This window comes from Microtus oregoni, unplaced genomic scaffold (assembly GCF_018167655.1).
Source record: "Microtus oregoni isolate MIOR12 unplaced genomic scaffold, Mior012 000072F_ref0000427, whole genome shotgun sequence".
Taxonomy (NCBI): domain Eukaryota; kingdom Metazoa; phylum Chordata; class Mammalia; order Rodentia; family Cricetidae; genus Microtus; species Microtus oregoni.
This window is the reverse complement of record NW_024543979.1, coordinates 4,582,949-4,595,787: the sequence shown is the minus strand read 5'-3', so window position 1 is coordinate 4,595,787 and position 12,839 is coordinate 4,582,949. Positions and strand designations below refer to the sequence as shown.

General features: G+C 44.6%; 1 protein-coding gene across 1 annotated transcript; it reads left to right on the top strand.

Moving 5' to 3' along the window:
* Positions 1-198: 198 nt before the first annotated feature.
* LOC121440987 (17-beta-hydroxysteroid dehydrogenase 13) lies at positions 199-12,480 on the top strand. The gene is made up of 7 exons (XM_041642093.1): positions 199-506; positions 3,270-3,377; positions 5,215-5,346; positions 6,812-6,918; positions 8,452-8,589; positions 10,240-10,356; positions 12,070-12,480. Exons 1-7 carry the CDS (start codon positions 297-299, stop codon positions 12,158-12,160), a joined length of 903 nt encoding a protein of 300 aa, XP_041498027.1. The 5' UTR covers positions 199-296; the 3' UTR covers positions 12,161-12,480.
* The last annotated feature ends 359 nt before the right edge of the window (positions 12,481-12,839 follow it).

Here is a 12,839-nt window from a genome sequence, read left to right as displayed (position 1 = left end):
GCAATATTTCCAGAATAACTTCGAGAGATGAAGTTTCATGTTGAAACATAACTGCTTCTCCAATAAGCAGGTCCAAAGGGCACATACTGCTGGGTTCCCTGACCTGTGCTCAGCTTCTGTTAGAAGCTGGCCTCGTTTCAAAAACCAAAGGTGTATCTATCTGATTTGTCAGGGGCGGGAGGCAAAGGCTGCCTCACCTCCTGCAGCCTGTCATACCCAACAGGGCTCTCTGTGGAGTTCTGTGCAGAGGTGTCTGTTTCCAGAAAGCAGCTGAAGGGAGAGCGTGGTGCAGAGCCATGCACATCATCCTAGATCTTCTCCTGCTGGTGGCCATCATTCTCTACTCCTACTTGGAGTCGCTGGTAAAGTTCTTTATTCCCCAGAGAAGAAAATCTGTGGCTGGACAGATTGTTCTCATCACCGGGGCTGGACACGGAATAGGCAGGCTGACGGCTCATGAATTTGCAAAGCGGAAAAGCAGATTGGTCCTGTGGGACATCAATAAGGTAACACGTGTTTTTGTCAACCTTCAAAGTCACAAAATAATAAGGCAAAATTTAATAAGAAGAAATACACAATAATAATGTATTTCTTTGGTTATTTGATTTAGCACTTCTTTTTGTTTTCCTTTTACAAAGTTTTAATAAATCCTCCGGAGCCTTGCATGTTCTCTGTGACAGGTTGACTGGATGGAGAGAAGAAGCTGGAGGACTAAGCCATGAGGTTTTTTGTTTTGTTTTGTTTTGTTTGTTTGTTTCTATCACTGTACCCAATGTGATACCAAAGCTGCAGGAGCCGGGAAGCTCCCAAGCTGCTGGAACTAAGCAAGCCACATCACTTACCTCAACTTCATTTTTTTTTTAAATCTCTACAATTGGGATGAAACTTCAGAGGGCAAAACTGGAAGTGATAAATGTCAGGTGAAACAAGCCAGGCTAACAGAGGGAAGGATCTGCCAGGCATGGTCGCTCTGCTGTGGCCCCAGCACTGGAGGAGCCAAGCAAGAGCATTGCTGAGAGCTGGAAGCCAGTCTTGGCTACAGATAGAATGATAACCAAAGCCAAAGAGGGAGGCTGCCGGAGACTAGGGGAGAACAGCAATCATGGGGGCTGCTAAACATCACATGTGTGAGCGTGGAAATGCCATCCCGAAGCATACTATTTTGTACACTACTAAAGAAAGAACACTGAGGTTAGCAAAGCGCAGGACACAGGGGAGTTGACCCTACCGCAGGTCTTCCATGAGCAAAACTGACAAAGAGTTACATTCTGCCAGGTTCCAAATCAATGCTAAGAATGGAGGGCTTTCGTAAGCTCTTATGAGCAAATCTTGTCATATGTGATCATGGGTTTCATCATAAAAAACGTTTATTTTGATCATAGTCAGTCCTCAGCCCCATTTTTATTTCTTGCCCCCTCACACTTGCTGACCCCCATTTTAACAGCCCCCCACTTCCATGTCTTCTGTATGTGTGCGAGCTCTCGAGTTTAATTAGAATTGCTTCCACGAGCTGCGCGGATGAGCCTTCACTGCAGGAGCAGGGATAGCTTGCCAACGGCTGTGCTGCTGAAGCAGGCGACAGTGGTGAATCCTTCTTCTTCAGTCAAAGCACCTGCTTGAAGCTCTGGTTGCTGCTACTCTCTCCAGACCTCAGATCTAGACAAAATGGAGTGTGTGTGTGTGTGTGGGGGGGGGGGGGGTTGGAGGCAGCTGGGCCTTCGGGAAGTAAGCAGGCTTCCAGCAGAAGCCAAAGTCAGTGGAAATTCTCCTACCCAGACTGCTGCTCTATGCTGCCGCCCACCCCAAGGCTATCTGAAGGGACAGTTGGTTTTGTAGTGACATTCTAATCCTTGTTAAAGTGTGAGGGTTTTTGTTTGTTTGTTTGTTTGTTTTTTGTTTTGTTTTGTTTTTTTTGAGACTTCAGTTACTGCTCTGTGCACAGTTTAGCCCAAGATGGGGAAATGCAAAGGGGACCCAAGGGAGGCCGTCAGCCTATGCCAAACCCACCCATCCACTGAGGGATGCCTCACGAGATGGTGACACTACTTCCGTCCCGGTGTGCACAGGAAAGGGTTTCCGGGCATCCCCACTCTCCACCACAGAGAAGTGGGGACAGCCAGGAGAGGGAAATGTATAATTTTTAAAAATTACTTTAAGCTGGGCAGCCGTGGCACATGTCTTTAATCCCAGCACTCGGGAAGCAGAGACAGGTGGATCTCTGTGAGTTCGAGGCCAGCCTGGTCTACAAAGTGAGTCCCAGGACAGCCAGAGCTGTTACACAAAGAGACCCTGTCTCGAAAAACAAATTAAAACAAACAATTATTTTAAACCTCATAATATTCCCTATGAAATCATCAGATGCCAAAACTTGGAAAGAATTCATATTTCCTCGAAATGGAGGTCAAAAATTAAAATTAAAGCCTCCTGGGGTGTTGACTCAGCAGGATGAGGCAGAGACACTGGCTGGAGCTGGAGACCCTCTTGGGGTACACACAGTAAACAAGGGGTAGAGAGTGACAACTGGTCTAAAACAACAGGAGAGAAAACACACACACATGCACACATGTGCACACAGCACACACACACACACGTATACACACACACACGTATACACACACACACACACACACACACACACACGGCATTAGGACAATTCATCTCAAGTAAGAGAGAGGCCTCTGAATTTAGGCTAAAAATAAGCTGTCTCCACTTCCGGGACTCGTGGGCAATTTCAACCATTGGCTCTTGGCCTTGATCCACTCAAAGCACCAGAAAAATAAATGCCCGATAGGTCATCTGGTGTAGTAACCAGTTTTCCATGGAAGCTTCCCTCAGATAAGAATCTCCTCTCGCACCAGGGGAATGAGTCTGAGTTGTCGAGGCCAGTCAGTAGAAACGTACCTAGTCTAGAATCACTGCTAGTTAGACGCTGCTCAGCCCTTTCCTGCCAGCTTTGGCCCTCCATGCTCAGACATCTTCCCTGGCATTGAGAGGAGCATAAGGTACCTTCTAGCACATCAAGGATGCCCTTTGCACTATGACGGCATCTCTCTACTCTACGTGCAAGCCCCAGTCAGGATGAAAAGCTGCAAAAGCCCTAAATGCAACGACTGTTTCTCTTCCTTGCTGGTGCTGGTTCGCGGGTAAACTCAGTGTAGTTAGTTCACGGAACTCCCTTACACTTAAGAAGAGACAAGGATTTTAGAGTCTTTCTTCTCTGTTGCTTATTTTTCCTTGAATTTGCCTCCCACCCCCGCCCCAACACACAGCGCGGTGTTGAAGAAACTGCAGCCGAATGCCGGAAACTGGGGGCCACTGTGCACGTGTTTGTGGTGGACTGCAGCAACCGGATGGAGATTTACAACTCTGTGGATCAGGTGAGAACCAGGGTGCATCAGCTGAGAAGGGGAAAGTTTCTCTGGGGCTGCCCAGACACCAGCCGCTAAGTGAAGATGCTGTGTGACCAAAGGAAAGCATAAACAGAACTTTATTGGTATTAAAATCCTCAGCTCTGGCCTCTGCGAATGTTTCATATTCTCAATCAAATTTGCTCTGTTCAGAAATTTGAGCAATGGCCCATAGGAAATAAATGACAGATTCATGATTCATTCTCTCTCTCTCTCTCTCTCTCTCTCTCTCTCTCTCTTTCTCTCTGTTTTGTTGATTCTTCGAGACAGGCTTTCTCTGTTTAACAGTCCTGGCTGGCCTGGAGCTTTCTCAGTACACCATGCTGGCCTCCAACTCACAGAGATCCACCTGCCTCTGTCTCCCGAGTGCTGGGATTGAAGGTGTGCGCCACCACTACCCAGCTATGATGGAAAATTTATCTGCAGAATATTTTCCTAACTATTTTCTGAGTTACATTTGTTCTACTAGTTTACTACTAGTTACTTATTTCTTTTCTGAGATTTATTGGTTTGTGTACAATGTAGCCTTTTATGGAAAACATACAGTTAATGACAGTTAAACATTTTATTTATTTAGTGTGTATGTGTGCATTGTGTGCCTGAGTGTACGTTGTGTGTGCATACATGCACACACACGCGTGTGCATGTGGGGGTGTATGTGAATTCAGAGGACAACTTTTGGGAGCAGGTTCTCTCCTTCCATAGTGTGGGTCCTGGGCTTGTCCAGTCTGGAAAAAATTGTCTTTCCCTGCTAAGCCCTCTCACAGCCTCTCTAGCCAGATTTTAGAAAAAGCACACATGGAGTGCTTTCAGTGAACCAAGCCATCTGATTCTGATGAGCCGCCACCTTCCTAAGTCAGTTTTCAAATGCCATCAGCTTCTCTATAGATGAGTAAACAAATGCTCGGAAGGTTTGGCCCAGACAAAGGCCATGAGGCCAGTGGGTAGTGGAACCAAGATTAATTACTTAACACTCCAGAAATATTTCATCAGAACTTAAGTATTAGTTTACCAGTACAAAGATTAATTCTTGTTTATTTAAATTCTTAAATTCCTAAGCCTTCACACGACCCGTGCCACACTGAGCACAAAATTAAAGGTTCTCACCAATAGTTGAGCCTCCCTAGTGACAGACAGGTTCCTTTTGTGCTGCCAGAGCAGCCAGTTCTTTCCTGTCTGAACTCTGAGAGACCTTAGCAGTGGAATTGAAAAAAAAATCCCCGGATGGCTTTGTGACCCAGCTAGCTATCCCGAAGCCAGTGAGCACGGAAGGAATTGCATCTTAAATCTGTTCTTTACTCACAGAACCGGCCACCTGAGAAGATGGCAGGTTGCTATCCTACCTATCAGCCTTCCCTGTCGTCCCCAGCCGGCGAATTACACAGGCTGTGGACAACGGCACTGTCTCTGACACTCAGTCTTGCCTCTCGATGGTCAACCACGGTTTTGTGACTTGGGATGTCTGTGTGTCTCTCATTATCATCCCTGTAGTGTGTTATTGGGCTCAGGTGTTTCTTAAAATGTCAAATCGACTTAGTTTCTGCTGGTATCAACCTGGTACTCCTTCGGAGGCTTCTGGGCTAGGGGTAGGGAGTGGAGCGGTTAGCACAGAACACAGAGCCCATTAGCAGCATGTAAACTGCCATGCTGCGGATAATATGTGTGTTCTGGTTCCTTTTCACAAAGCAGTGTGTATGTCCTTATAATATAGAACATGAAAATACCTCTGCCCATCCGACCCCTATCAACATCAACCCCACGACCTCGCGAGAGTAACCCGTCCTGTGTTCATTTTCGCGTCTTTAAGGTGAAGAAAGAAGTGGGTGACGTAGAAATCGTGATAAATAACGCAGGGGCGATATATCCAGCTGACCTTCTTAGCACCAAGGACGAGGAGATCACCAAAACTTTTGAGGTCAACATCCTAGGACATTTTTGGGTGAGTGGGTTGGAAATATTTCTGGCTGGTGTATGTCTGGTATCTCCTTGGTTCTGAGAACTCATTGAGTTCACAATATTTTGGGGTGGGAAAATGTGAAGTTTTATTTAACTTGGGAATCGTGTGCTGTGTTTGAGTAGAAAAGCCACGTTGTCTCTGGCCGCAGGAATCAGAGCTCAAGCGGACACAGCTCCCCCAAATGAAAGCCGTCTGGTTTGTTTTGTCAAACGGAACGTACCATAGAGCCTGGCATGTGCTGGGTCCACAAGAGCTTCTGTGGACGTCAGCTCACAGCTGTCTCTGTGCGTCTTTCCAGCGTTTTAGAGGAAATGCATCTGTTTGTAGCCTCCTTTCATAGACGTTAGGAGCTGAAAGGACATAGAAGTCACTAAACAGGTGTGTGCAGGAGCTGGGGACACTTTGAGTGAAGTTCTGAGATAAGTTGACATTTGGATATAACATTTTCATCTATAAAGTTCATGGCTGAGGAGTTCACAGTCGAGTTACCAAGAAGAAAAAAAATCTCAAAATGGTCCAACAAGTTCACAGCTTTGTGCTGGTCTGCGTTCAGAGCTGATCTAAGCCATATGCAGCCTGTGGGCTCCGGGTGGAACAGCCTGTTAGGTCCACGGAATGTTGGCACGTAGAAAGACAGGTCAGGAGGTTTCTTACTATCGGTTGTTTGCGAGAAGCTGAAGTGTGACTCTCGGCCCTTTAGAGAGAGCGTGGGGCCTCCATATTGGTGTAGCCCTTGGAGCTAATGTGGATCCAAAGATCATCCGTGCTCAGCCCTGAGTCTATAAAATCTCATAAAATGTTATTGATATTTTTCACTATACAGTGAGGACTCTTTTGGAAACAAAAAAAAAAATCTTTGTTTCCCATCACACGGTGTATAATATATACTGTTACTAGAAAGAGATTTGGGTCTGCTCACACTCTGCATGGTGGCTGTGGACCAGAAGAGAACTCAGTGTATGTTTTTCAATTGCCTTTATACAAGTAGATTCCCAACCTTCTCATTGAAACCAAAAACTTGTAAAAAGCCAAATTACCCTTCAGGTCTGACATTTGAGGATTTATCCTTTGACAATATTGCTCAGAGCTCAGCAATACCCTGGTTGTCTAGCACGCACAGAGCCCTCTGGTTAATCCCTAGCCCTATAGAGAAATGACAATCATGTTGCTTAGATGGCATATCCGGGAAGGAGCTGCTTAATTCCTTCTGAAGGGAAAAGGGACACATAATACAGGTTCTCGGCATATGAGCTAAAGGACACAGCTCTTGGAGCTGCCCCAAACCATCATGTTTACACTCCCTTTCTATCATTGGTACAGAGGGACCACAGAGTCTTGCATGTATTTTATTTCTAATGCCTCCACCTTGGCAGAAGTGAAATGTCCTGATTTGGGATCTGCCTAATGCCTTTGGTATTATTTCTTTTCTTTCTACGTGGACCTTAAGATCATCAAAGCACTTCTCCCGTCGATGCTAAGAAGAAACTCTGGCCACATTGTCACAGTGGCTTCAGTGTGTGGCCACGGAGTGATCCCCTACCTCATCCCCTACTGGTAAGTACTGCGCAATGTCATTAGTGCGAGGCGCTTTTGGATTTCTGAGGGATTATTAGTCTTCAGGCCCACAGCTTGGGAATTTGGATGTAGGGAGTTTACATGGGAGGTTGGGCTATCTTTTTAATGACTATAAAATAAAAAAAACTGGTTCTAATTTTATTTTAAAAATTTTAGAGCCGGGCGGTGGTGGCGCACGCCTTTAATCCCAGCACTCGGGAGGCAGAGGCAGGCAGATCTCTGTAAGTTCGAGACCAGCCTGGTCTACAAGAGATAGTTCCAGGACAGGCTCCAAAAACCACAGAGAAACCCTGTCTCGAAAAACCAAAAAAAAAAAAAAAATTTAGACTTCTGAAAGCTCCCCCATTGTATTTCCATTGTGTTTCCATTGTATCCTGCAATGTGTGGGTGTTGAGACAAGAAACACAACAGACTAGGAAACAGAACATCAGAAGCTACTGTGACCTAGGTGCATGCGTGTGTGAGAGAAAGAATATGGAACGGCTCTACCTCCCAAGGAGATGCAGACACGGCACATCAAGTCCTAGGGACACACTGTCTGCAGCGTGTCCCCTGTGAACTTTGTGGCATAATAATCCCAGAAACGAATTTGTCAAGGTAGTTGAATGCAGTGGATGCAAATGTTGTTCAATTTGTTATATCTTTATATGCACATTGATACTGATTTTTCATCACCTGGGTCAAAACAGAAATTACCACTTGTATAGCTCCTTGTGCTTAATAAGTTACTATTTCTATCCTATTTTATTGAATCCCCAAAACAGTCTTATATTTCATTATCAACATTTTATAATCAGAGAAACAAAGGAACATAGAATCTGGTGTTAAAGATTGCAAATACGAATCACCCACACCATCTGGAGTCCTTCAACTCCAAATACTCAGTGAAATTAAGAAGCCAATAAGACCACCGATGTCAAGAGAGAAGCTATCAGCCCACTAATCAAGAAAGGAGAAGTGTTCGAAGTCTCACAGTAGTTTGTCCGTATTGGTCTCCCCCACTAATCAAGAAAGGAGAAATTGTTCAGAGTCCCACAAAAGTTTGTCAGTATTGGTTCCAGAGTGTTTTCAATGTCTTTTCCCAATTCATATTTTTAAAGACAAAGACAGAAATAAAACCAGATTAAGAAGCATTTGTGAGGCTGACTGGACCATAGAAAAGATCACATGTAGAATGGAAAACATTAAGCCTGTCTGTAAAGTGGTTATTTTGTTATCTTTGCTAGTTAGAAATCAGGAACATGGCCCTGGGGTGTAGCAATGGTTGAATACATGCTTAGCGTGGACAGACCCCTTCGTTCAATCCTCAGCACCCCAAAAGGAAAAAGGTACTGGGCATGTTCAGAACTCTGCTTAATCACACAAGATAATAAAAACAAATGGTCATTTACCCTCTCAGCAGAGCTGGAGGTAGCAGGCCGGGGTCTTCTTGGCCTAAACAAATCAATCTATCTTCTCACAGGTGGCTGAGAATGTCCCCCAACTTTGCTAATGGCTGCCTTTCTCTCATAGCTCCAGCAAGTTTGCTGCTGTTGGCTTCCACAGAGCACTGACTGCAGAACTGGAAACCTTGGGGAAAACTGGTATCAGAACCTCATGCCTGTGCCCTGTGTTCGTGAATACTGGCTTCACCAAAAACCCAAGTACAAGGTGAGGTGGTACTCGGCCGTGCTGACCTTTAAGCTGGAGCCCTCCCAGACAATGGCATCTTGAGTAGCTCATAGGTACTTAACAAGTATGTGACCTTTATTTAAGTAAATCCCGTGGCACCACCTCAACCCCTAGTGGCTAACTAACGTGGTAGAGTGGGTCCCCTAAAAATCCTGGCAAGGGCTGATCTTAGAGTCTGATATGCTTTGCCGGGAGTTCCCTGCCACTCTAGGGGAGGATGCAATAGGGAAGAAAAGTAAGAACTCTGTTAGATTGGTTGTAGTCCTGGAGCAGCCCTAACTGCAGACACAGCAAGGCCCAGGACAAGGGAATGTTCTCACTCAGGCTAAACCCTGATTTTTTCCCACTGAGGCTACATTAAGGTGCTTGTGTCAAACAGGATTCTGAGTCTGGGTTGAAGACTCTATTGCAAAATTAGGGAAGAGACAGAGCACCAATAATCTAAAAAGTATTGATTTCTGTTTCCATATGATGGTTTGTTAGTCTGCAACTGGAATCCCAATCACACACGAGTTTTCAGAAACCACAGACTGTCTCAAAGAATTAAGTTCTAACATTCATTGTAGACGCAAGTTTCTGTCCTGTCCAGTCCTGTAGCCATTCAGTCCCAAAGAAACACACAGAGGCTTATATTACTTATAAACTGTTTGGCCTATTAGCTCAGGCTTATTAATAAGTAGCTCTTACAACTTAAATTAACCTATAATTCTTGTCTGTGTTTAGCCGTGGCTTGGTACCTTTTCTCAATAAGGCCTTCTCATCTTGCTTCTTCTCTCAGCCGCCCCTACTCTTGCTAACCTTGGTGTGACATATTAAACCCATGTTCATGCTTTGATTTTTCTCTCATCATCTTCACTAATGGCACAGATTCCGAGCATTTCTCAATGATACATGTGCACAACCTTTGGATCAAGGAAGGCCATGCCACCAGATGTGGCACATACATATATATCTATGTGGCACCACCTACACAAAAAAGCTACGACATATACAAATATTCAGTTTCCATAAAACTGCAGGAGAAGCAAATCTTAAGCACTAAATGCCTTGAAACATTACAGCTCTATGAAACAGCCATACACAGCGGGGGTGGACTCAGCTGTAGAATATTCTCTTTACATTGAACAGGCCTGGAAACACCACGTGACTCACCCTATGCACCTTCTGTTCCCATTCCCCCCTCCTGTTGCTTCCCATCTTGTACCTTGTCGTGATTTACTTATTTTGATCTGGTGCTCTAACACACATACACACTGGACCCGAAAGTCTAAGAATGTGCTACAAGATACCAGAATGGGATGTGCAGAGGTGACATTCATGTCTAACACACATACACACTGGACCCGAAAGTCTAAGAATGTGCTACAAGATACCAGAATGGGATATGGGGGAGGTGACATTCATGCAGGGAATCCTGAGACATTTTAAATCCTAATTCTAAATTTGGTGAGGAGATGGGTTCATTTGCTTCATTCATTAACTAAAAACAATAAATATGGAGGGACTGGGGTTCTCTCTCAGTGGTAGAGTGCAGTCTCGGTATGTGTGAAGTTCTGGGTCCAATCACAGCACCCAAATGAAGAAATACAGTATAAATGGACATCAACTCTTTGCCCCACTTTCCACCAGGTTGTGGCCTGTATTGGAGACCAGTGAAGTCGCAAGAAGTCTGCTGGATGGAATACTGACCAACAAGAAGATGATCTTCGTCCCATCCTATATCGGCATTTCTCTAGTCCTGGAAAAGTAAGTATAGAATAGAACCCTGAAATACTAAACCACAAACAGAAATGTTATAGACAGATGTTCAGATGGGAAGATCGCTATGGAAACTCTCCGCGTCTGGAGTGAAAATTTAGTTTCCCATATTACTGCCTTACTCATTCCAGAGGGAGGAAAATAAGTCCTGGATTCCCTGATCCCCTTCGTCTAATACATCTACTGTCTCTGCCCAGACGTTGCTCACGACTATTCAAACTGAAGGAAAGGCAGTTTAAGAAGGACAGGTTATGGGACATCTATTGTAAAGGCTCTGTGTGTGTATTCATGTGTTTGTGTGTGATGCGTGTGGGGGCAGGTGAAGCAGGATTTCTCTCTCCATCCCTCCCTCACCCTGTCCCCCTCCCTCCATCCCTACCTCCCCAGGGTCTTTCACTGAGACCTATACTCACCAATCCAATCGGGCTAGGGTCGATGTCACTGGGTTTACATGCACACCACTGTGCCCAGCTTTTTATGTAGTTTCTTGTGACTAAACTCAGGCTCCCGCATTTGTGTGATCATCTCTCAGGCCCTCAGGTGTTCAGATTTTGCAGTTCTTTGTGAGAGTGTACATCCTAAATGTCTCACAACCCACCTGCACGGGATTTCATACCACTTCATTTTCAATCCAAGGACCTTAGCGTGGAGTCATTTCTTTGCTTCCCAGGCTCATGAGCTCTAAAGACTGCAAAATCCCATGAAGCAAGTTTTCTCAGCACAGCCCCAAATAGATCTCATTAGAGTAGGAAAATCCCCAAATCAGACCAGACATGTATATGACCATGATATAAATATGATTGGTTGTTCTGCCTGGGGTGTGAGCAGCGACCCTGCCCCTGCGTAGGGAGGCATCTCAAAGCCTTTGCCTCATTGTGGAGTTTTCCATGTGATTTGTTTCTCTGGCAACGGGTTTTTTGTTGTTCTTTGCATTTAACTCCTTTTGTGACCAGAGGCAATCGCTAGTCGTTGGGTGGGCTAGCTGGGCCAGGAAGGCCTGCAGAAGCCCTCTTCTTACCCTTGACCTCACAGACCCTTCGTTTCTTCCCCTATCTTCCCCTCCTCTACCCAGGGGCTGACAGGGAAGTAAATCTTAGCAAACAATCCCAGTGTGATTTGAAATATGACTTTCTTTGTAGAGGGTGCTCTTTCTGCCTCCTCCAGTTCGCTTATGCTCGTCCGTCAGCTGTCAGCTCAGGTTGACTAACTAACCCTCCGACGAGCTTAAATATTCAGCCCGCGTGAATCCTGGACATTTTATTATAGACATCTGATGGCTTCCAGCTGGCTGTGTTAGCTGCTTGGCACAGCGCTATGCTCAAAGGCATTGGCTTTTTAAAAAGGCTCCTTAGCCTTTCTTTTTACAGAGTAATAGTTATCCTGAACATAGGAGGAGGGGAAGGGTGTGTCCCATGGATTCTGAGTCCTTGACACCAGAATTCACCGGCTCAGCCGTGAGCTTCAGTTTTAGATCATTGTTGGTATAAGATCTCATACAATTTTACTATTGTGAAAGAGCAATGCTATACTATAGATCGGTGCAGATGGGGGTGGAGGGTGGGAGAGACTAAGGAAGAAACAGAGAATAGAGGAAAACTTAGTGTGGTTCAGGTAACACAGCAAAAATAAAATAAGATAGCAAAAAAGCCACTAGTATTAAAACTTAAAATTGAAGTTTCTTATCGTTTTTTCTTAATGTAGGTTTCTTCCTGAACGTGCCTTAAAAGCTCTACGTCATATGCAGGATATTCAATTCGAAGCAATTGTGGGCCACAAAATCAAAATGAAGTAATGTATGCCGAGATGTGTATACACCAATGACAAGAACCTAAGCTCAGAGTCGGCGTGGTAAAGCTTCCTTTCGTGTGTTGAAAGAGCTGCTGATGTTTAGAATGTAATCTTGGCACTAGCCGTCTAATGAACAAGACTGATTAGCAGCCCTTCTAGCCTGCTTGTAGATATCTCAACTTACAGTATTTGGTTATGGCAATGGGAATATAGTAAGATAATATTTGTTCAACAAAGGAACATTAAGATAATCAGTGTGGTTTTTATAGATAACTAAATATCAAAATGTAGGCCAAGTGGTAAGATAATAAAGTCTTGAACGAATGCTGGCAAGTTGTAGTGATCTCCGTTTCGATGGGCGGTTGGTAGTGTCTGCAATCTGCTCTTGGTGACAAGAAGAACACTTCCTTCTTTCCTTGCCTCGTGAGTTAGAAAGGAGTGTTCTTGTTTTGCTTGGTTTCACAACTCTTCTTAGTGTGCAGATTTCCTTACACCACGTGAATGAACAGTGAAGCAGTTTTATTTGCCTAACTTGGTGAAGCAAATATTTATCTAGATTTGCAACTGTGAAGCCTCAACACCTTGTTCTTTACTTTAGAAAGACCTTGAACACATTTGTTTCTCTTTTAACTCTATTAGGCAACCACTAAAAAAAGTAGTCAACTGTTTATGTAAAAACAGCA